A 25,172-nucleotide genomic window follows, 5' to 3' on the forward strand; every position below is an offset into this window, starting at 1 on the left:
CAACAACTAAGAAAATGCCATGAAGGCTACGTTAAACAGTTAGATGAGAATATTTCAGATTGTATATGAAACCAGCACATTGTACCCCTTGATTGCACTAATGTACACAGCTATGATTTAACAAAAAAAAGAAAAACAAGAACAGAAGATTTTTGATCTGGCTACTATCTCTGCTGAGTCATATTAAGTTTTATTACACATCAAAGTATTCATTACTGTGAGCTGCAAATTCAGGATATTTGACATGTTTATCCTTTTTTTAGGGAGCCCTTACAAATCACAGAGATGAAAACAAATAACTGGTCAGGAGATTTCCTGTTTTCATTTATATTCTGCATCTTAAACGTGATCTGCTCTCTTATGTAAATAAATACCCTTGGTAAATCCAAGTCTACTAGATACATAATTTTCATCATGCTATCAAACAATAAAGGAGGGCCTCCAAAAAGTCAGTAATGATCAACCATCAGATCCAAGCTCAGCTCTGAGGGCAGAGCCTGACTTCTTCCCTGTGGCCCATTAGCACTTGAAATTGGGGTTTTGGGTTAAAAAGACAAGATAAGTGGCACAATGCAAAACACAGGAGCTCAATGACTAGTCTTTGAGGAAGTAAAAGAATAAATGGAAGTTCTTAAGAAGTATCCAGGCCTTGAGGTCACAGAAATAGCTCTCCATATCTCTAGTACATGTGGACCTTGTCATCCATTGTCTACAATGAAATCCACTATGATTTTTTTTAAATGGCACAAAATTGCATCAGTTGTTGGAGATTCATTTTCTCTCTATTTTATTGGACTTTCAAGAGCTTTGCCTTCTGGACAATTCTGAGGACCACTCTTATCCCAACTCATAGTAAATCACTGCTGTCTTCAATATGACTCGAAACCATAGAGAGAAGTTCCATTATATTCAGTATAGCAGGCTTTAAAAAATGTAGGGACATATAATCCATTTTAGGAAGATGATCATCTCAAGAGGCTAAAACCTTTTACAACTTCGGTGTAAGTCCCTGAAAAATTCACTTTTGTGGAAGTTTTCCATCTCTGAGAAGACGAGGTTAAGTGAGTCTTTTGTGAAGAATGGCTAATCCTTGATGTTTGCAGAGTAAATCATTTAAGTTACCAACACTTTGGCGTTGATCTTAAGGTGACATGCAGACATTTTGTTGAGGTTTGAATCTGAAACACTTCTAGTACAAGGCCAGCAGGTGGGGAAGAATCCATTATTCAGTGAGTAAGCATGGCAAATGCTCAGCTCCTCACCTGGCTCCACCTCTACTCTCCAAGTGCACAGTGGCTCTCAAGTAGTGACAAGCTTTCTTCCTTTGTAAAAAGTGGTCCTCAAGTCTTCATGAAAGCTGAAGAGGTAATTAACTTGAAGTATAAGGAAATGCATGGAAAATGCATAACTATGGGAAATTAAGGAGAAAGCTAAGAATGCAAACAAAATTTTCTGTATTTTGTAATCTGGGGTTTGGAGAATAGCTGTGAATGTACTAATATCAAGAGTCTGATGTTGAACTCATAGGAGCATTATTTTATTTCATACTCATCTCTGGCCCTCTACTAGACTATACAGCCTGCTCTGTTCCAGTCACTGGCACTGATACAGCTCAGAGATCTGACTAGGATGAGTCTCTGGAATCAGTCCATAATATCTCTACTTCAGCTGGTCCAATCTGCTACATCTACCTCTTAACCTCCATGGGTCTTCAGCCCCCACTGCATCCAGATCTCCCCTCAAACTCTCCTTCCTATAATTCTCTGTTTAAACTGACTTTTTTTGCACATTCTTTTTTTTTTTATTGTTGGGGATTCATTGAGGGTACAATAAGCCAGGTTACACTGATTGCAATTGTTAGGTAAAGTCCCTCTTGCAATCTGCATAGACTTTCTTGAACATGACCTTTGGCATTTACTTTCCTGGACCATGCACCATTGCTATAGGTAAAAAACTATTTGCTACCACTTCTATCACTGTCACCACCACTGCCACCTCTCTAGCAATAAAGTAAGGGCCTGGAAGGCCCAGAGACTCAAGGAGCCCCTTCCCAACAGTTATAATCAGTAGAGAATTCTACATCCATTTCTTACAGGGAACAGGTGGGCACCAAAAACTCCCTACCTCCAACTTACTTCCAAGAACTTAAAGTCTCCATATTTCACGTAGATTGTTCTTATGCCATTAAATGCGAGCTCCAGTTCCTTTAAGGCTGGAAATGTGTGAAATGCCTCTAGATGGGGAGGAAAAAGAAAGAATCTACAGCTTGTAAAACATTTAGGAGAAATATTAATAATGACCATTTACTGGGTTCCCACTAGGTTAGGCCAGGGACTGTTGTAAGCTGCTTTATATACATGGTCTCTAAGTCTCTAACAACCCTGAAAAATACGGATTACTACTTCCCTTCTATGGCTGAAAAAACACAGCCAATTGCTGGTAAGTGGAAAAGCCAAGAATTGACTCCAAGTCTGCTCAACTGCAAATCCCATTTTAAAGATTCTTTATTATTCCTGATTATAAAAGTTAAGCATGATTACCAAAAATAGTCAGACATCATGGGAAAATTAAGTTTCCTTTAATAGCAATACTCCTACATGACTACTAAAAGATTCATGTATAGCACCTGACTTTTTCTTATGTATATACTGAAATACACACACAGTTATTTTCATAAAAATGGAATCATACTATACATAGTGTACTGTGACTTCTTTTTTTTTTTTTTTTCCTTAACAGTATGTCTTAAAGATTGTTCCAGGTCAAAACATATAGATCTCTCAATGTCATAATTATGTTCTATACAGACATACATAAGTTTACTTATCCATTCCCCTACTAATAGCCTTTAGGTTAAATGGATAAAAGGTAAGAAAACTATTTCCCCTCTCCCTGAGAACTGGACCTTGGGTTTTCTACCCCTGTTTCCTTGGTAACCTGAAATAAATGGTATGGTAACTGTGTTACTAGGCAATGCCATTTGTGGTAAAAATGACCCCAGATTAGTAAACTGTATCTGGGCTAGAAGAAACTATAGGGCGGCGCCTGTGGCTCAAGGAGTAGGGCACCAGTCCCATATGCCGAAGGTGGCGGGTTCAAACCTAGCCCCGGCCAAAAAAAAAAAAAAGAAGAAGAAACTATAAATGAATTATAAATTTCTGGATTGAGCACCACAACTTTGGGCTTCTCTGTATGTAGTGACTCCTGTAACTGAACATGTCTTTTGCAGGAAATCTAGAAGCTATGCCTCTGAAGTGTTACAGTGGCTCCTGGCTCCTGTGAGGAATAAAGTTTCTAAGATAGGGTGGCCCTTGCATTTATCCAAGGAGAGTCTTGCACCTAAGCTGATAGTAGGGCTCAGGGGACACAGAGAATGGCTCATGGGTGGCTGTGAGAACTATGTTGAAGAGAAACTCCTGAGGCTATCCTTCTAGCACACTGTGGGGAATTACTTACAGCCTTCTAAGTGAACCTGGTGTTGAGGGTGCCCCATGATAGTCTTGTGAGTTAGAATGTCCAGTAGAGTCTAATAAAAAGTCTGCTTTGTGAATATTTTAGCATGTTTACAATGAACATCCTTATACAAGTTTGTTTCTATAGAATAAATTCCTGGAAGTATAACTATAGGCAATGACTATTTTAAGATTTAAGAAACACTGCCAAATTACCTCCAAGATGTACCAACTTATTATACCAATTTTATATACTTCCTCTAGCTAAATGCAAGAGTATCAATTTCCCTATCAATGCTGCCTGTCATCAGTCCTTTTCATTTAATAGGCAGAAAATAGTATCTTGATGCTATTTTAATTATCAGTGAGGTTAAGCATCTTTTCATATACCTATTGGCCTTTGTATTTCAAGCTCAAGTTCCTGACAGACTACACTGTCTCCTAAAGAACAGGGACCTCAACATATGTTCCTCTAAAAACACTACTCAAACTCAAAGCAACAAAACTGAACTCATCCTATTCCCTGCCTAACCTGCTCCTCCTCTAGTCTACTCTGTCTCAGTGAATCCCCTTGGTTCCTTCCTCTCCCTACATCCCCACCAGTTAACAAGTGCTGTTATTTCTGCCTCATCCTGAATCAATACCTCTCTCTCTCATCCCTTTTGCCACAGCCCTAGCTGAAGGTCTCATCTCCTTTCCCCTAGAAAACTAAAACAATCTCTCAGCTTCCCTGGCCTCCATCGTCTCTTCTAATCCACTCTCCTCACAGCTGCCAAAAGAGGCTTCCAAAGCTCTCTTTTCCCTGCAAGATTAAGTCCAAATCACTCGGGGTCCTTGATAATCTAGTCCCTGTCATCCTCTCTAGTCTCATTTCTCCCCCACATGCATCCCTTGTATACGTACAAAGCCTCTTCAGTCTCCCTCATCAGGCACTGCCTGCCATTCTGTATTTTCTCCAACAGCTTAAAATGCCTTCTTACTACCTTCTACTTACTGAGACACTCCTATTCATTTTTTGGTCTCAGCTTAGATGCTCTTCAGAAGTTCCTTCTGACATTCTAGCCTGGGTTGAAGCTCTCCTTATATGCTTGCATAGCATTTCCTGATTCCCTTGATCATTCTTCTTCACCATAGCCTGCTCTAATCCTCAAAGTGTATCTCTCCCCCTAAACCAGGAGCTCAGGCAGAACAGACACACTGTTTCTAATAGCCAAGCACTCATATATTCCTAACACCCAGCAGGGGTCACTATGGATCTGCTGAATAACTAAGAAGCCTTTATGCTCCCACAGGAGCATTTACAGGCTTAACATTTTTATACCCCCATCTTTGAACGTGCAAGGCACACTACAAGGGGAAGAAGAAGGGAATTATACCCATTTACAGACAGACAAATACTTCACGGAGAAATGTTCTAAGTAGGTGGTACTGGCACTAGGCTGGAAATGATGTCTGTGTGGTCTCTAGTACCTAGTCTGTTACACACCAAAAGAGAGATACCTGGACAATCATGGATGGAAGGGCAGACAAATCCTAATACTAGTGAATAGCTATCCTGGTTTTCAAGAAGGAAAAATCTTACCTAGAGGCAGTAGGTTTTCTGAGGCATTGACATAAACCACCGACTCAAAATGCTTGAAGTCTTTTTCCTTAGCCTATAGGGGAGCATTTCAGAAAAAACACAAGATTAGTTTTTTCTGAAGCTTGCTGAAGCTCCAGAGCCACAGTTGGAAGCAACTAAGGCCTAAAAGGATAAGAGACTTCCTTAGCATAAGACCAGCTACTTGTTGAGGGCTATAGGCTTCCTATTTCTTTTTTTCTATTAAGAAATACTTCAAATATACAGAAAAATATAGTGAGTGATACTCTGAAGACCTATGTAACCACTGCCTAATTTTAATAAATCTGAATATTTTGCTGTCTTTACTTCAAATTTCTTTTCTTTTTTTTTTTTTTTGAGACAGCACTGTCACCCAGGCTAGAGTCCCATGGCCTCAGCCTAGTTCACAGCAATCTCAATCCTCTTGCCTCCCCAGTAGCTGAGACTATAGGTGCCCACCACTACACCCAGCTAATTTTTCTATTTTTAATAGAGATGAGAGTCTCACTTTGCTCAGACTGGTGTAGAACTCCTGACCTCAAGCAAACCTCCTGCCTCCCCAATTGCTAGGATTATAGGCGTGAGCTACTGTGCCCAACCTTTATTTCAAATTTCTTTAAAGAAATGAAACATTACAGCGGGCGGACAAAAACCATCAGGACTCCCCTCCAAGTATTCCTCCCTAAACTTTTAACAGCTATCCTGAGTTGGTGATTATCATTCCCATATGTGTTTTGTACTTATATTATATATATCATGTATATTATATACATGTATGTGTATTTATCATCCACATAGTACTATTCACATGTTTTAAAACTTTATATTAAATGCAATCATACTGTAGACATCATTCTGCAACCTGTCTTTTTACTCAGCACTATGTTTCTGAGATTTACCTGTATTGATACATGTAGCTCTTTTGAAATTTGCTTATGTTGATGTAGCTCTACTTCAGCATTTTAATTCCTGAATAGTATTTCATTGTTTGAATATATTACAAGTCATCCATTCTCAGTTGGTGTAGATTTAGTCTGTTTCCAAATTTTCATTATTATAAACAATGATGCAATGAACATTGTTGTAGATGTCTTATCAAAAGAGTTTCTCTAATGATATACTCCTATCAAGTTGTGGGGAATGCACGTCTTAAACCTTATTAGATGGTGCTATGTTGCTCTCCAAAGTAGTTAAACCAATTTACAGTTCTATCTGCAATATATGAGAAGTCCTATTTCTTTAATTTCTTGCAAACAGCATTATAAAACTTCAATTTTGCCAATCTGATGACTGTAAAATCGCATTGCCATTTACATTTTCTCTTATGAGGTCGAATGTCTTTCCCCATATTTATTGGCCTTTCAGGTTTCTCTTCTGTATATTAACACAATTTATGTCTATTGCTTATTATTCTACAGGGTGATTTTTTTTTCCTGTTGTTTTGTGGGAGCTCTTTACATATTCTGAATCCTAACCTTTTTTGGTTGTGTTAATTGCTAGTATCTTCTTCCACTGTACAGCTTATTTTTAACCTTTGTTTATGATATCTTTTGTTAAACAGATCTTTTTTTGTCTGTTTTTTTTATTTTTTATTTTTATTTTGTAGAGACAGAGACTCACTTTACTGCCCTCGGTAGAGTGCCGTGGCATCACACAGCTCACAGCAACCTCCAGCTCTTGGGCTTATATGATTCTCTTGCCTCAGCCTCCCGAGCAGCTGGGACTACAGGTGTCCGCCACAATGCCTGGCTATTTTTTGGTTGTTGCAGTTTGGCCGTGGCTGGGTTTGAACCCACCACCCTCGGCATATGGGGCCGGCGCCCTACTCACTGAGCCACAGGCGCCGCCTTGTCTGTTTTTTTTTATTGTTGGGGATTCATTGAGGGTACAATAAGGCAGGTTACACTGATTGCATTTGTTAGGTAAAGTCCCCCTTACAATCATGTCTTGCCCCCCAGAAGGTGTGGCACACACCAAGGCCCCACCCCCCTCCATCCAATAAACATTTTCATTTATGGTTTAACCATAAACCTAACAAGTGCCAACTCCAAGCCTGGGTTTCTGCTAAGCTATCACGCTCTCCAAGGTGTGTTTCTGGGTGTAAGACTGTTCGTGGCCCATCCTTTGAGCTAACAGTCAGCACTCTCATGTTTCTCTCACTGACTTTATTACCTAATCCTATTTACCTCCATAACCATCTAAGCCTGGCCTCCTCCCTCCCCACTGGACTATATGCTCCAGATTTTGTGGAGCCATACTAAGCCTCAGTAGTGTTTGGTGGGTAGTTGGGTAGGTGAGTAAATAAGCAAAGGAAGAATAGACAGTACCCAACGGGGGGACTGAGTTTTGACCAGCCATGTTGTAGCCCTCAAAAGCTGTATTGACAGAGACCTCTGAAATCTTCTATTACTTTGTGTCAACATTATATATGTGAACTGTATATTATATTCATATGCCAGCCTAGAATGAAGGGCCTCTCATCCCAAGACAAATGAATTTCTACAGCTAACCCATCTCCAAGTAACTCAATTCTGAAAATATGAGTGCCAAATGAAGTGAATTAGGACCCTGTTGGGGACTAGTCTTCTCCACCACTAATTTGGGGACCCTGTGGCTTACAGTCCCTACTCCATGGGACTGGCTTATATAAAAAAATCTCACTTGATATGCTGTAGAAGCCTATAAACTAAAATTACATGCCATGATATCCTATACATACACTAACTAATGATGGGTCACAAATTTGGCTCCAAGCAGCCCATAAACCAATTCAAAGAAAGAAACACGATTCATTACATGAGTCATAGCACCTCTAAGTTAAGAATAAACCAGCTTCTCAGGAAAATCATTATCATTTCTGGCACCAAAATCGGAGAGAAATTTCTCCTGGAAGCTCTTATTTTGGGAACTCAGTGTCACACATGGATTACACCCCAAGAAAATTATATGGCAAATTCAAAACCAGTTTCATAACGCAATTTCCTCTAATTCACTTCAAATAGGACAAGGACTATGCCAAATTTATAATCAAAACTTGTGCCTGAATATTGTTTCCTACCTAGTATGTTCTGGTCTGACCTTCCTCCCATGTGACCAGATTTCCAGTCCCTAGAGGCTCTGGGGAGAGCAGCCAGGTTCCGCCTCAGGCCTGGCTCACCCCAATCACATCTTTGCTGGCTGACCTCACCTTGGAGAACTTCAGGCCGCTCACATTAACGCTGCACAGATCTGACGGCTTCCTTACACAGTGGTGCTTCAGCTGGAACATAGGACAGAGAACCAGTTCTCAAGGCCCCAAGAAAATTTAATTAACTAATCTATTTCATTTCATTTTTCTCTTATCAGGTAATCTCATACATTTGTCATAATGTGATTGCCCATTCATTCATTCACTCATCCATTCACCAAATATTTACCATGCAGTACTCTGGGCCCGACACGACGCTAAACACATGAACAAACTTACTTCTAATCTTAACTAAACCATTGGACAAAGATTATCTCCCCTTCTTTAATGAAAAAACAAGGTTAAGAGAGGTAATATGCCTTGCCTAAGATCCTACATCTAGTTAAACAGTAGGTCTATGATTTGAATTCAAATCTGTAATCACTAACGCTGTGCTCTTTTGACTACCATATGTTGTCTCACATCTTTAAAAAGTTAGAACCAAATGTTAGCTTTGGAACTTCTATTTATTTTAGTCAAATCTCATTCCTTTCTTCTGTTAATCGTTTATTTATGGAACCTATTATGTTTAGGCACTGAAGTAGGCATTGAGAAGACAACGAAATAAAAGCAGAAACATTCCATACCTTTGTAGATCTTATAGTCTCATGGGAAACCAAGTAGCAAGCATATATGTACAAATACGATAAATATTTTAAAGGAGAAATTCAAGGTGCCATGAGAAACCATAATAGGAAGTCCTAACCTCAGACTGAAAATGAAGAAATATTTACTTGAAGTAATATTTTGGCTGAGAACTAAGAGCTAAATAGGAGCTGGTCTCAAGAAAAAAGGATAGTAGAGATGTAAAGGCTACCAAGGCAGGAAGAAGCAAGGTGCTTTTAGGAAGATTTAGAGAGTTAGTCATTAGATCATGTAGGTACACATTGGGTCTGTAAAGAAGCATGGCTTTTATCCTACAACCAATAGAAATCTCAGGGCGGTGCCTGTAGCTCAGTGGGTAGGATGCTGGCCGCTTACACCCAGGCTGGCTGGTTGGAACACAGCCCAGGCCAGCTTAACAACAATGACAACTGTAAAAAAAAAATAGTCAGGTATTGTGGCAGGTGCCTGTAGTCCCAGATACTTGGGAGGCTGAGGCAAGAGAATCGCTTAAGACCAAGAGTTTGAGGTTGCTGTGAGCTGTGACCCCATGGCACTCTACTGAGGGCAACATAGTAAGACTCTGTCTCAAAAAAAAAAAAATAAAGATTAAAAAAAGAAATCTGTCAGATATTTTGGCAGGAAGCTGATGGTAATTTTATAAAAATTGCTATCTCTCATACATACAGATGTATCAGAGTACATCATGTAGATGAAAAGATAGGATAGGAGGGCGGCGCCTGTGGCTCAAGGAGTAGGGCGCCGGTCCCATATGCCGGAGGTGGCGGGTTCAAACCCAGCCCCGGCCAAAAAAATCACAAAAAAAAAAAAAAGAAAGAAAAGATAGGATAGGAAAGGAAGAGATCAATCTACCAGACATTGTTAAATACCTTCCCAATGCCTCTTCTCTACTTCTTCCATGTTAAAGAATACCAATGTTATTCACATTTCCCTGAGTAGATATGTTCTCAAGCCCTAGCTCTAAGGGATAAGTCCTGATCTGCCTAAACCAATAGGTCTAGGGGTTAACCCATGACTACTTGGGTATGTGATATAGGTCTGTCTGGACAATGTGACACTGGCTGCTAGGAGTGAGGGTGAGGGACTAGTTTTGGAAAGCTTTTTCTTACTTCTAAAAATAGACATAAAACAGTGGCAATCCCTTCTCTACCTCTGGATGTTTTCTTCTATGTGTGATGGCCAGAATTACTGCAGCCATCTCAGGATTGCAAAAGCAGTCAGCCCAAGAGGACAAGTCAACATGCTGAGGATGGCAGAGCAGAAAAATGGAAGCAACCTGAGCCTTAGAAGATGTCAGTAAACCAGTAAAGTAACCTATCTTAAACAATGCTTCTGGCTTTTTAAAATGTGAAATAAAAACATCCCACTTGGTTCAAACTAGTTAGAAAGTTTCTGAATTACTCCAATAAGAGATGATGGTGGCCCAAATGAAAGTGGTGGTAGTAAAGTGAGAAGACAGATTTGACAGTGCTTGGTAAAGGTGGGGTTGGGGATGGTGAGGAAGAATTAAGTGTCAAGGATAATCCTAGGTTACTGGTTTGGTTACTGGGTATATAGTAGTGCTAACAGATACAGTATAGTAAATTCTGGAAAAGAGGCATGTTTGGGGACTTGGAGTAGGGGGATTGGTGCAGTAGTTCAATATGAGGTGCTAACAAAACATTCAAGTAGAACTATTCAGTAGACAGACTGCATTATCATTTTACTCTGAAAAACTTCCTTGTTGTTTATGTCACCCAAAGTGGCAACACGGGTAACAAGTGACAGCAATTAAATGTGGAGACAGGTATGTATTGAGAAACAAAGAAGGAAAAGAAGGCCACTATTGAAAGTGTTTCTGTTCCTCCTCAGTGTTGCTGTTTCAGTTCTCATTCCCACCGAACAGCAGACATACTGATGTAACAAATTCCACGGGACTCTGCAAAAAGCTTATACCAGTGGTCTCCAACCTTTTTTGCATGGGAGACTGGATTCTTGGAAGGCAATTTTACCACAGACTGGGTGGGGGGCGGGGGAGGTAGTGTGGCGATAGGAGGCAGAGATCAGGCTGTGCTGCAAGGGATGGGGAGCAGCAGCATATACAAATGAAGCGTTGCCTGCTTGCCTGCTACTCACCTCCTGCTGCATGGCCCAGTTCCTAATAGGCCATGGACCAAAACCTTTTTGGCATGAGGGACTAGTTTCATGGAAGACAAATTTTCTACCAACCAGAGGTGGGTGGGGTGGGGTGGGGAAAATGGGAGAGGCGGAACTCCGGTGGTGATGCTGTGTGGCCCTGTTCCAAATGAGACACTGACTGGAACCAGTCTGCAGCTGTGGGGAATGGGGATTGCTTGTTGATACAAGATTCTCTTTCAACATCAGATCTATGCGGATACCACCTCTTAGGAACAATAAGCAGAATCAGGGAACAAAGTCAGCTGCCACAGAAGTTTTCTTAGGGAGCTATGAGAACTGTATTATAGGCTCAGCACCCATAGCACAGTCGTTACGGCTACATACACTGAGGCTGGTGGGTTCGAAGCTAGCCTGGGTCAGCTAAACAACAATGACAGCTGCAACAAACAATAGCCAGGCATTGTTGGGCACCTACAGTCCCAGCTACTTGGGAGGTTGAGGCAAGAGAATTGCTTAAGCCCAAGAGTTTGAGGTTGCTGTGAGCTGGGACTCCACAGCACTCTACTGAGGGCAACATAGTGAGACTCTATATCCAAAAAAAAGAAAGAGAGAACTGAATTGTACATTAATATTGATTTACAAAATGTGTGCTTCTTTGCAAAGCCACTAAGGCATGAGCACATGTGAAATTACCTGGCTAGGCCCCAATATAGCCACCCTATTCTTCTTCATAAAACCTGCCCAGGCACTAGGTACTATCTGGTCATCTCCTCTCACCCAGACACTAAAGCCAAAGGGTGAAGCCTGTGGGAGAGCAGGACCTACCCAATCCGACTTGAGCCTGGAGAAATTACCCCATAGCAGAGCAGGAATCTCTCCACCCTAATAGGTCTGGGAATGGGATTTTCAATTGATTCTCCCCCAACCTGTTCCTTTGCTTCTCCAACTCTATTAAGAGTTTTTAATCTCATAATGTAAAGGTATAGGCTTTGGAGTCAGTAGACCAGAGTTCTAATCCTGGCCTAGCCATTTACTAGCTTAGGACCTCAGCTGAGGCAAATTACCTCTTAGGACTTCAGTTTTCCCATCAGCCCAATGTCAGCAATATAAAAGGGATGACAATACCTTTCTCACATGGTTAATATAAAAAGAAAGTTTTCCATGTAAAGTCAGTTTTGGTCTCTTCATTTACCTGGCTGTAATGGTTTGCCAATACCACTCTAAGTTCAGAGTGGGTTAGGAATAGCTATGCCAGAGCAGGGCAAGTCCTTTCTTCCACCCCAGTTGATGCTGCCAGTCACCCAGGATGCATTGATTCTTACCAGAAAAGCCCGGTCCAGGATGTGTTCAGGTAGGTTTACTTGGTTGGCCCTCCGAGACCCTTTCTTTCCCCTACCCTCAAAAGAAACCTTCTTCTGGCTTTCCTGACCTTCAGCTGGTATCCCAATCACATCCTGGGGTTTCCTCTTGAAGTTATTTTTCCGAGTCACTAACCAGTATCCTCGGTCTGTTGAGAAGATTAGAACAGTAAAAAGGGGGAAAACTCCAAAGCCATAATTGGTTCAATTACAAATATTTACCTCTAATAATAGCTCTGAAAATAGCTCCCAATTACCTACTATGCACCATTACTGCTGATAGGGGTGGGGCGAGGGAGTCTACACATGGATCTCATTTAATTGACCCCCAAATCCAGTGAAGGACATGTTACTGTCTCCATTCTATAGATGAAGAGACACAAACTGAAAGAGGCAGAATGACTTGCCCAATTCCATCTTTCACATTTTTATCTCTGAATCCTACTGTTTCTTCAAGACCTAAGATCAAGTATTTCCTGTTCTGTGAGTCTTCCCTTGCCCCCCTCAGTAGAACTGATCACTCTTTCCTGGGCCAGCTACTCCCTCATTGGTCATCTCTTGGGTGAAGCCCAATGGGTGACCACAACTCAATGGGTTCCATCTTCTCAGACCTCCATCATTATAGAGAAAAGGTTGTATTAGGAACTCAGAATAAGAAAATGATAGGACAGTTGGCATTAAATAAACCAAATACATGTTTACTGTAGAAAGAATTTAAAAATGTATGTTAGCAAAAAGAAAATGACATTTACTATTAAGCCCACCAAACAAAAATCATGACAACATTCTGGAATTTGCTCTCTCTTGCATCAGTAGTTTATTTATTGCATGGCATTCATTGCAATCAGTATTTATTTTATCTGTTCACTTATTTATTCTCTGTCTCTGGCTCTAGAGTGGAAGCTCTATAAGCGCAGGGACTTTTATTCATCCATCTCAAGTATTCCCAAGTATTCCCAAGACTTGCATAGAGTTTACCACATTGTGACTGTTGCTGAATAACTAGATGAACTCTGAGACATAGCCCCCTCCACCACAAGCATCCATTCAGATCTTTACTGAGCATCTGTTTTGTGTAGGAAACTGGGACTATAAGAATGAATAAGACAGAAGCCCTGACCCAAAGGAGTCATAACATAATAATATATAACATATAACAAATAGTATAATATATAATGACACAAAGGGGTCTGTGGAAATCCAAAGAAGGGAGCTATTAGTGTAGGACACAAGCTGGATCTAATAAGTAGAAAAGAGTGCACTGGAGAGAGACTGAAAAACCAGGCAGTCTGGACAAAGGGAAGGGCATAATACCCAGGGTATGAAAGACCAGGATCACAGAGAACAGCACAGCTGTGAGAACAAGCCTGGTGCTTCTAACCATTGGCTTCAGCAGTGTTAGATCATAGAAGGTCTTGAGTGCCAGAATAAAGAGCTTAGATTATAAAGGGGTAGCCTTTTAGCAGGAAGGGGATCCATGAGGAGGTGGGTTTTCCCCCATTTTTCATTTTATAATAATTTTAGACCTTCAGAAAAGTTGCAAAAACAGTACAGTTTCCATACAGCCTTCCTCGCCTTCCCTAATGTTAACATTTTATATAACCTTATATTATTGAAACAATGAAATTAACAATGGTACGGTAACTATAGCCCTTCTTTACGTTTTGCCAGTTTACTCCGGGTTTTCTTGCCAATGTCCTCTTTCTGTTCCAGGGTTCAATCTAGCATCTCACACTGCATTTAGTTGTCATATCCCCTTAGTCTCCTCTAATCTGTGACAGTTCCTCAGTGTTTTTCCTGAGTGATCCTGATACTTCTGAAGACTACTGATCAATTATTGTGTAAAATGTCTGCCAGTGTGAATTTGTTTGCTGCTTTCCCATGGTTAGATTAAGGCTTTGCACTTTGCCAAAGTCACCACAGAAGTGATGCTGTGCCTTTCTGAGAACAGCATAGCAGGAGGTTTGTGATGTCAATATTATTACCAGTGATGTTAATTTTGATCACTCAGGTACCATGATGTCTGCCAGGTTTCTCAGAAAAGTTAATATCTTTCTCTTTGTAATTAATAATTATACTTTGAGACCATGACAACATCCTGTTTGTTATCATACTTTAACCCATTTATTCCAGCATCTGTGCTGGCTAATTTTATCCGTCAACTTTGCTACGTTATAATATGCAACACTAAACTAGGTATTGCTGTGATGGTGTTTTGTAGATGTTATTAATATCTACAATCAGTTGATGTTAAGTTAAAGGGACTATCTTTGCTAATATTGGTGAACCTCACCCACTGAGTTAAAAACTGAAGTTTCCTGAAGGAAGAAAAAATTTTACTTTAACATTGTAGCATCAGTTTCTCCAAGAGTTTCCAGCCTATCAGCCTGACTTACAAATTTCAGGCTTATCAGCCCCTACAATCACATAAGCCAGTTTCTTGAAAAAAAAAAAAAAAAAAAAATTTATCTTACTAGTTTTGTTTTTCTGAAGAACTCTGATTGATTTAACATTGTGCATTCTTACCTACAAAAATTATTGTCATATATGAATAGTGATTTTCTATTTCCCTCTTTCCTATTACATTTTCAAATGTAGACAGAATTCTTTCCATCATAACAGCTAGTCCTTCTCCCTTGCTTTTTTATACACTCAAATATATTTACATCAGTAAGGCTTCATAAATATTTATTTTGTGGTTTACAACCCAATTCTATAGTTAATTTATTTCATTGCTCAGATTGTCTCAGCTTTGGCCCCTGGGAGCTTCTTCAAGCTGGCCCCTATATCCTTTCAACATGCCCCCATCATTTTTCTGAGCACTCCTTTACTTCATAGCACCAAAGGATGCTTCAAACTCAATTTGTATTTTTCCTGCCCCAGTCCTCTAAACAACTATTTCTCCAAGGAGCCTCTGTTCCTTTCATTTGATAATGGTATTTAGACACCAAGATCTAGGCACCAGGTATGCTTTTCACTACTGAGGTATCACAGCTCTCAGCAGCCTCTGAAATATAAGTATGTACACTAACACACGCAGATATACGCATCTATATTTATTTCTGTAGCTTTCCATTTATATGTGTATATATGACAGAAAGAATGGAAAAACCATGAATTTATACTAATAGTTCCATTGAAGGATTTTAGACAGCTAGGTGGCCAGGGAAGGTCTCTTGCCACACCTTTTTAAAGCAACAAACCCAATCCAGAGAACTCATACTTCTGGACAGGGTTCCATCTACAGAGGTCTGCTCAGTATTATGAGGAGTCCGTGCTCCAGGGCAGTTTTTAACTAGACAAATATCTGAAAAACTACTTAGCAGAGTTGAGTTTAATCCATTTAATTTAGGAGCTTGACAGACTATGATTACTCATCAAATAAGAAGCATAGACAGGAGAACACCTCACAAGAGAAGAAGGGCACTGAATGCTAGGGGCGAGAGACACAACTTCCTGGAAGGAGAAGAGCTGGGCTTTGTGGAATGAGAAGAGTGTGGCTAACCAGGATGAGAGTGGGAACATTCAGGGCAAATAAAAAAGCTATGTGAAAAGAGAGACTAGGTGCACACCTATAATCCTATTCATTTGGAAGGCTGAGGTGGGAAGATCACTTAAACCCAGGAGTTCAAGGCTCCAGTGGCTACAATTGCACCATGGCATTCCAGCCTGGGCAACAAAGCAAGACTCTTATCTCTTAAAAAGAAAAAAAAAAAAAGAGCATTGTGGAATAGAACATTAAAAAAGGAATGGGGCTGTAGTAAAGGATTAGGGCTTGTTAGACTTTGAGTGACACAGAATGCCAGATAAAGAAGTCAGCAATGAGAAGTCACTAAACAGAAGGGGGCCCTATGGTTAAATGTACACTTCAGAATTTGCACTGAAGCTACTGGGGAAGATAGATTGGAGGAGTAGGACCGAGTGGGACAGGGAACAGTAATGAAGGAGCTGAGGAAGAAGAATGGATATAAGAAGCAGTCTAAGGGAGGATCTGGGTATGGGGAAAAGGTACCAATATGAGAAGTCTCCTGACCTTCCTCTGGCATCCGAAGCAGATTTTTGGCTGGAAAGCAGTTGGTCAGGTAAGGCTTCCCATCATCCAGCTTGTAGATTCCTGAGGTGGTCATCTCCCTGAGAGCCAAGCAAGGAAAGTGAGGAAGCAGAAGAGGTAAGAAGGTACAGTGAAACTGTCTCCTCGCATTATAGTCTGTGAGCCCACCAGGACCACCACACCCTGCACATTTCCTGCCTCTGTGGTCCTAGAGGCCCATTGCCCTGTTTCAGATATGGGCTGGCTGTTTAAATGAAGAGACAGCCAAGGCCCTGGGTTTTTCAGTTCTAATCAATCCTAACTCAATGAAACTCTAGACAGAGCATTACCTGTGTGCTCAAGCAGACCTAGTTTGAATCCTGGCTCTATCATTTCTCACTCTATGAGCAAATTACTCTACTCCTCTAAGCCTCAGTTTCCTTGCCCATAAAATGGGAATAATAATAGATAGATGATAGGATCAAGTGAGAAGGCAGTGCCTGGCATATATTAAGTATGCTAGAAGTTTTAACAAAGTTCAGAGAAGGGGGCTCACATTTTAGAGAAAATGATGTGCAAATAATGAAATTTGAACTGGATAAACAGAATTTGAGGGATGAACTGAATTTGCTGATAGAGCTGATATTACTGACAGAGAGAAGAACAAACATTCTAAACAATAAGAACCACAGAACTGAGGACATCACAGTGAACAACCTGTCCTAGGAAAGGGAAGGAGTGTTCAGGAGTCTTGGACAAAAAGGATAGACAGGAGGGATAGCACCTGCTCCTGAAGGGCCTGTGGTGCCAGGCTAGCAGCTCAAGATTCATCCTGTAGAGCCATGGCCAATTCCTGAGCTGGGTAGAGCCATGATCCAAGCTGTGCCTTATAAAAGGAAGTCTGACAAAAATAGCATGAGATGGGATTGCAGGTAGGGGAGTATTTTTTTTTTTTTTTGTAGAGACAGTCTCACTGTACCGCCCTCGATAGAGTGCCGTGGCGTTACACAGCTCACAGCAACCTCTAACTCTTGGGCTTACGCGATTCTCTTGCCTCAGCCTCCCGAGCAGCTGGGACTACAGGCGCCTGCCACAATGTCCGGCTATTTTTTTGTTGCAGTTTGGCCGGGGCTGGGTTTGAACCTGCCACCCTCGGCATATGGGGCCGGCGCCCTACTCACTGAGCCACAGGTGCCGCCCAGTAGAGGAGTATTGTAGCAATCCAGGAATGACCTGATGAGGATCTTGTTAATACACTGAAGAATTAAAGAAGAGAGGAAAAAGAAAGGAAGGGAAGCAGGGATGGAGGGAGGGAAAAGAAAAAGAGGAATAAGACCAATTGTAAATATGAGCGTGCAATGTGTGGACAAAGGAGGAGACGCCCCTGGAGCGCTGAGAAAGGAACTTAAGAGAAACAGAACTGGGAGGTGGGGTGAAAGGTGAGCAGAAAGTTGCCAGGTAAGCCTAGGGAAGAGAAAGCTTTCTGAAAGAGGGAGAGAGAAGTAGAAAAGTCAGGGGAGGTGAGGACTGAAAATAGGCCAGGAAAAATAGAAGATCAATTTCAGGGGAGAAGTAGAGTCAAAGCCAGACTTTAACGAATGAAAGGTGAGGAAGTGCAAATAGTGAATGTCAGCAAGTCTTTCAAGGTTGGCTCTGAAAGGGAGGAGAAAAGCAGACGGTCATGAGAAGGAAGGTAAAGTCAAGAGACATGTGAACATCAGGGCTAGGACTGGAGAAGGTGAGCGAGATCCCTGGGGAAAACTTAAAGAGGACAGGAGCTTTCTCTCGGAACTGTGCAAATTCGGTGTCAACACGTGTCCCCACCTGAGTCCCAGCCTTGGTGGACAGAACCAGTACAAAGCATAGATTCTGGAAAGCCATTAGCCCTGCCATTTACTAGCGTTGTAGTCTTGAGCAAGTGACTTAGTTTTTCTAGGCCTTGAATTTTCCTCTGTGAAGTGTGGACAGTAAGTGGACCTACTTCACAGGGCTATTCTGATGATTAAATGAGAAAATGCTTGTGAAAGGACTTAGTATCTGGCACATGGCTAATTCATGTTGATCATTTCTGTCACTATGTTTATTAACAGGAGGAGAAAGTATTGACTACATCTGAAGACTAGGAGGAGGAGGTCAGCAGAGGAGGAAAGAATGAGAATGCAGGAGAAAGGTGGGCAGAACCAGAGAGCCAACCCTAAAGAGGGGGAAGAAGGGCACCCAGTGTCCAGGAAAGGGTTCCCTCAATGATGGGGACAAAGGGCAGGATCCCTCAGGGACAGTGTGATGGGAAAGTGATTTCAAATGTCTTGAGTGATCCATTTCCCTAATACCTAAAGGATAAAAACAGCACAAAAGAAATAACTTCTACTTCCTATCTGCTGTGAAATGGCTCTCAGAAACTCTCCAATACCAATTTATAGTGAGTCATAGGTTTCCTTAGCCAGGCAGGGGTGTGTATGTGTATGTGTGCTCATGCCCATGTGTGCACATGTGTACATGCACAACAGTTGGAAAAGAGGCCAGGCCTAGGGGCTTGTACTCATAGTCCCAGCTCCTGCGGAGGCTGAGGCAAGAGGATTGCTTAAGCTCAGGAGTTGGAGGCTGCACTGAGCTATGATAACACCACTGCACTCCAGCCTGGGTAACAGAGCAAGCCTTGTCTCTTAAAAAATATATCAGAAAGAGAATATGATTCTGATTTTAGTATCTGACTCAAGGTTTTCTTCATCAAATTGTTATTCTCTTCAGGGAGCCAGACACAAATATAATTCCTCAAAGGAGTGGATACCCCTAATCAAAATTGCATTTAGGCTCACTGCCCGTAGCTCAATGGTTAGAGCACCGGCCACATACACCAGGGCTGGCAGGTTCAAACTTGGCCCGGGCTTGCTAAACAATGACAACTACAAGAAAAAAATAGCCAGGCGTAGTGGCACCTGTAGTCCCAGCTACTTGGGAGGCTGAGGCAAGAGAATCACTTAAGCCCAAGAATTTGAGGTTGCTATGAGCTATGATCCCAGGGCACTCAATCAAGGGCGACATAGTGAGACTCTGTCTCCAAAAACAAACAAACAAAAAACTGGCATTTATCATCTGTCATTAAAGATTGTTAAGTTTAAGAATTTGCTGAGTTAAAAAAAACAGTATGTGTGTATATATACACACACACACACACACACACACACGTATATATATAAACTCTTTGCCATAACCTGATGTCAAACTTTGTGAAAACCTACATTTTAGCCAGGAGTTGCAAACACAAATGGCTATAGGAGTTGGGCAGGCCATGTGAGTGAATGAAGGAAGCTGGATGTGAGAGAGAGAGATGGAAGTGGGGAAAAGTAGCATGAGAGTGTGTGAGAGTGTGCACGTGCCCACAGAGGTGGCCACTATTTAATTTTCGCCAATTGTTGCCTAAGTCGGTATTGGTAGATCATCCCATTTTTTTCAAGAGAAGTCTGTGTTACATGTAAACCTCCTGATTATTTGAGTGTCAGCAATTAATTGGCCATTTAGAACAGCATGCAGGCCAAGCTAAACATGCCTGGAAGCCATGTTCAACTCCAAGCCACGAGTTTATTTTTTCTGATTGATATTCTTTTATTTTCGTGGTGTGAGAATTAAACAATAAGTTCCAGTCAATAAAACAAACTCTCATTACTTGGTTTTTCAAATTTAATAACAAACATTTTCTTTTGTCATGAAAACACACAGTTGGGCATTGTCATTCTATATCTAGTTGCTCTCTTTGTCTCATACATCTAATTGGTCACAGAGCCATGACAATTCCAGCTCAGAAATACTGTTCTAATTAGTCTACTTTTCTCCATAGCCAATATTCTCATCAAATCATTTATTATCTCTCCCTAGAAGAGATTCAAGAATCTTCTGACTGGGTTCCCACTAAGCATGAAGGCCAGGTGCCTGAGTCTGAGCTTGAAGGTCCTTGACGGCCAATGTTCTAATCTTTCCAGGAGCAGTCAGTCCTGCCCATTCAGGTCCATGGAGTCATTTTCTATTTCCCAAATAGACCATTCACATGCAGTCTATCCTGTTTTTATTCTTGACATTCCTTCAGCCTAAATTAAACTTTTCCATCATGCTCATCTGATCTCGTCCTTTAGATTCAGCTCCAGTGGCACCTCAAGGATCTAAGTTTCTTAAGCCCAGAGATCATAATATTTCTCTTTAAAGTATCTGAATCTAGCCATCCCCAAAATCTTCTCTTTAGGACAGCTTCAGACAATTTGAAGCAGAGATTTTTGGGACCTACAGCTCCTGCCTGGGGGAAGAGAGGCCATACAAAGAATGTGGGACCACAATATAAAGGGTCTAGGAAGAGTTCAGTAAAAGGAATGAATAGTGCGGAAAGGTGAGATAGAGGTGTCCTGAGAGGATTTCTACAAGTGATAAATATTTACTTTCTAAACATAAAGTAATGCAGTAGGAAGGGAAACAATTTTGGAAATGGGAAGCTTATGTTTGAGTCTAGTTTCTACTACTAAGCTGAGTGACCTTGGACAAATAACTTTACCTCTATATGTCTCAGATTTATCACATATAAAATAAGGATAAAATGTCTGTGCCTTAGAGAATTGTGGTAAGAATTAGATGAGGTAATAGGTAGAACAGATAGAAAATAAAAAACATCTTTCTATACCCCACCTAGATGCCACTCCTTCAATAAAGACTTCACTGAATCTTCCAGGGGAAATAATTGCTGTTTTTGCTAAGCCCTGGAGTCTTTCTTGCATCTCCCTTTCACAGCCTGAATCCTTTCTACCTCATAAGATTACTGACAATCATGAGGGAGCTCCTTCAATGAACTATTAGTCTCCAAGTCTGGAAACACATCTAATTCCCTGTTTCTCTTCCACCTGTGGGACTTAGCTCATAGGAGGCACCCACTAGACATGTGCGAGCCAAATGAAAGATGGAACAGAACTCCTAGGACCCAAGATAGGTGGGTTTATGTATATCAGATATATATGCACACACACACATATACTTATCTCCCTAATTAGGCTTTAAACTCCTCCAGGAGAACGGCAATATCTATGGTATTTATCAATTTTTTCCAAATACAGCACCTGGCACATAACAGACTCCACAAATATCTGCGGAATAAACAAAGGAACTAATGTTGCTGTCTCCTTTGGTCTAACACAGGTCATTATGAATTTCCTAGGCCCATTCCTTTCCCTGAAAAAGTTTGGAGGCCCTTCATATGTGTTCTTACAATACCTAGTACTTCCCCTAGTTTAGTACTTACCACTTTATTATAACTGTTTGCTCCCCTTACCAACTTTCCACCTGCTATGGGGCCTATGATTACCTTATGTAATCCCAGTACCTTGCATAGTGCCTAAAACTCACTAAAAATACATTGGGAAAACTGAGGGAGACATGGTTGTATCGGGACAGATTTATATTCAGTCAATATGTCTTTCGGGAGATCTTTCTTTTAACCAATCGTATCTATCTGCTAGATAGATAAATGAAGGGATGAATGCATAAATTGTTGCTGGGAAATGTTAGAGATGATGATTGTTGGAGAAGGCTCCAGTAACTTACAGAGTGGGGAAACCTGGTTTCAGATGTGCAGAGTACTTACTTGATCTTTGATTTTGGAAATGACCCCTTGACTTCCTTTTTCTTTTGTTTCTTCACCTGTTTCTTCACCTGTAAAATATATATTATATTCCTTCTTAACCTACTATTCAAACCTCTTGAATTTTCTCATTAATTACAGTCTATTGTAAGCTTTCTGTTCCAAAATTTGTCTTGCTTGGGGTCTAGGAAAAAAGATCACAGGACTAAAGATCCATCTATGGAGATGTAGAGATAGAGATATAAATGGAAGGTAGTATAGGAGAATACTCTTATGAAAACAGGGTACAGTTGCAGTGCTTAAATAAGACACATAAAGCACAAATCTCAGGAGACTGCTTACATAATCATTTACATGAAATGAATTACTGCAGAATAAAAATATCAAAGATAAAATTGAAAGATAAGTTGGGTTTTCTTAGAATTGCTCACCACGAAGCCAGTCTGCAGCCAACATGTCCAGCAGAAACAACAACACGCTGCCCAACAACCTGCCGCAGTTACAGAATCTGATCAAGCGGGACCCACTGGCCTTCATCGAGGAGTTTCTACAGCAGTATAAACACTACAAATCCAATGTGGAGATTTTCAAATTACAACCAAATAAGCCCAGCAAAGAACTAGCAGAGTTGGTGATGTTTATGGCACAGAACATCCTAAATCTGTGCATCTGAATTATAGGAGAGAAAGAGAGAAACTTCAGAAGAGCCTTTGCTTTGTTATAGATTGGTCATTGCTACCCAGAATATCTAAGTAACTTTCCTCAAGAGCTAAAAGATCTTCTCTCCTATAATCACACTGTCCTGGATCCAGATCTCCGAATGACATTTTGCAAAGCTTTGATCTTGCTGAGAAATAAGAATCTCATTAATCTGTCAAGTTTACTAGAGCTCTTCTTTGAACTTCTTCATTGCCAAGATAAGCTTCTGCGACAGACTTTATATACACATATCGTGACTGATATCAAGAATATAAATGCAAAACACAAGAACAATAATGTGAATGTAGTGCTGCAGAATTTCATGTATACCATGTTAAGAGACAGCAATGCAACTGCTGCCAAGATGTCTTTGGATGTGATGGTTGAACTCAAGAGGAGCATATGGAATGATGCCAAAACCATGAATGTTATCACAACTGCATGTTTCTCCAAGGTCACTAAGATACTAGTTGCTGCTTTGACATTCTTTCTTGGGAGGAATGAAGATGAGAAACAGGACAGTGACTCAGAATCCGAGTCTCCAGGATGAAGGACCAACAGCAAGAGACCTCGTGGTGCAATATGCTACAGGGAAGAAGAGTTCTAAGAACAAGAAGAGGTTGGAAAAGGCAATGAAAGTCCTCAAGAAATAGAAGAAGAAGAAAAAAACAGAAGCGTTTAGTTTTTCAGCGATTCAGTTGATTCACGATCCCCAAGATTTTGCAAAAAACCACTAAAGCAACTCAAGAGCTCTAAGGAGGAGTTTGAAATGAAGATGATGCTCATGAACCTCATCTCCAGATTAGTAAGAATTCATAAGCCTTTCCTTTTCAACTTCTATTCCTTTGTACAAAGATGTCTGCAGCACCACCAAAAGAAGTAACAAAGATTCTTTTGTTTGCTGCGCAATCATCTCATCACCTGGTACTCCCAGAGATCATTTGTTCACTGCTCATGACTGTGGCCAACAATTTTATTACCGACAAGAACAATGGGGAAGTCATGATTGTAGGAATCAATGCTATAAAAGAGATAACAGCTTGATGTCCTGTAGCCATGGCTAAGGATCTTCTTCAAGACCTGGCTCAGTATAAAACACACAAAGATAAGAATGTAATGATGTTTGCTAGAACTTTAATTCAGCTCTTCAGATCACTGAATCCTTCAGATGCTGCAGAAGAAATTCTGGGGCAAGCCTACAGAGGTCTCCATAGAAGCAAGAGTACCAGAATATGGAGAATTAGATGCTAAAGATTATATTCCAGGAGCAGAAGTTCTGGAAGTTGAGAAAGAAGAGAACACTGAAAATGATGAAGATGGTTGGGAAAGTGCCAGTCTCAGTGATGACAAGGAGGAGGCCGATGGGGAATGGGTTGATGTGCACCACTCTTCTGATGAAGAACAACAAGAAATTTCAGGAAGCTGGACAGCATGACAGTGGAGGAGTGGAGAGCCAAAGCTACACCGTCAGCACTAGTCGAGTTTTAACTCAGGAAGACTTCCAGAAAATCCGCCTGGCCCTGATGAGGAAAGAGCTTGATGCTGCCCCCGGGAAATCCCCAAAGAGGAAATATATTGAAATAGACAGTGATGAGGAGACCAGGGGTGAATTACTTTCTCTTTGGGACATTGAACACCTTCATAAAAAGCCAAAGTCTGATAAGGAGACAAGATTGGCAACTGCAAAGGCTGGAAAGAAAGCTCAGAAAGATTTTGTAAGGAAGAAAACAAAAATAAATCCATTCTCCAGTTTAACAAATAAAGAGAAGAAAAAAACAGAAGAACTTTAGGATGATGAGGTATGGCCAGAATGTCCGGTCAAAAAATAGGTGTTCCTTCCGAGAAAAGCAGCTGAGGCTGCGGGATGCACTTTCAAAAAAGAGAAAAAGAATAAAGTAATTTCCAAGCAAGTTTCCATTCCAAGGAGAATGCTAAGTTTGTGTCATTACTTTGAGAATTAGTAAATCAAGCATGTTTGTTTACATTAAAAAGTACAGAAGCCCTATGTTTTGAAAACCGTAGTAAATGTGGCATCAGTTGGGGTTTTTGTTTGGGAAATGGGTAATAGTGGGAGTGTTAAAGATGTAAATAGCAAAAAAAAAAAAAAAAAAATAGAAAGAAAGACAGAGACATGGTCTAGAAAAAGACATTTACTATGCATATAACACAAAGGGTGAGTCAGACTCAGGCTTGTGGGAGGCATACATGCCTGAACCCAATCACAGAAATTCCAGTTCTCTATGAAGACTATTAGGTGTGTGGATCTACAACTAATGGGCCAAGGACGGGCACATAACCTCCAGTTTGCATTATCTAGAAAGAAACCCTAAAGAAATATGAACATTATATGGTAGAAAAAAGAAAGTATGAGTTCCAGACATGGAGACTGCCTGCCTGGTTAGCTTCAGCTACCTTAGCTCTCTGCTTCAAACTTGAGGCAGCTAATGCCAA

At 40.8% G+C, this 25,172-nt stretch overlaps 1 protein-coding gene and 1 pseudogene across 8 annotated transcripts in view; one reads left to right on the forward strand and one right to left on the reverse strand.

The window, feature by feature from the left end:
• Positions 1 to 25,172, reverse strand: part of XRRA1 (X-ray radiation resistance associated 1) — a 99,041-nt gene that overhangs the window by 70,735 nt on the left and 3,134 nt on the right. For 4 of the 8 annotated variants that reach the window (XM_053560112.1, XM_053560114.1, XM_053560111.1 and 1 more), the window contains exons 2-7: positions 22,026 to 22,093; positions 16,412 to 16,509; positions 12,343 to 12,527; positions 8,240 to 8,311; positions 5,035 to 5,107; positions 2,136 to 2,233 (exon numbers count right to left, since the gene is read on the reverse strand). In XM_053560112.1, coding sequence (XP_053416087.1) covers positions 2,136 to 2,233; positions 5,035 to 5,107; positions 8,240 to 8,311; positions 12,343 to 12,527; positions 16,412 to 16,505 — 522 coding nt within the window. In that variant the 5' untranslated portion in view covers positions 16,506 to 16,509; positions 22,026 to 22,093. Of the gene's footprint in view, positions 1 to 2,135; positions 2,234 to 5,034; positions 5,108 to 8,239; positions 8,312 to 12,342; positions 12,528 to 16,411; positions 16,510 to 22,025; positions 22,094 to 25,172 lie in introns of those variants that run through there. The other 4 variants (XM_053560116.1, XM_053560113.1, XM_053560117.1 and 1 more) reach the window with 4 other exon arrangements.
• On the forward strand, positions 22,437 to 24,620 carry LOC128564626 (protein SDA1 homolog; annotated as a pseudogene).

This window comes from Nycticebus coucang, chromosome 14 (assembly GCF_027406575.1).
Source record: "Nycticebus coucang isolate mNycCou1 chromosome 14, mNycCou1.pri, whole genome shotgun sequence".
In the NCBI taxonomy this organism is placed as follows: Eukaryota; Metazoa; Chordata; class Mammalia; order Primates; family Lorisidae; genus Nycticebus; species Nycticebus coucang.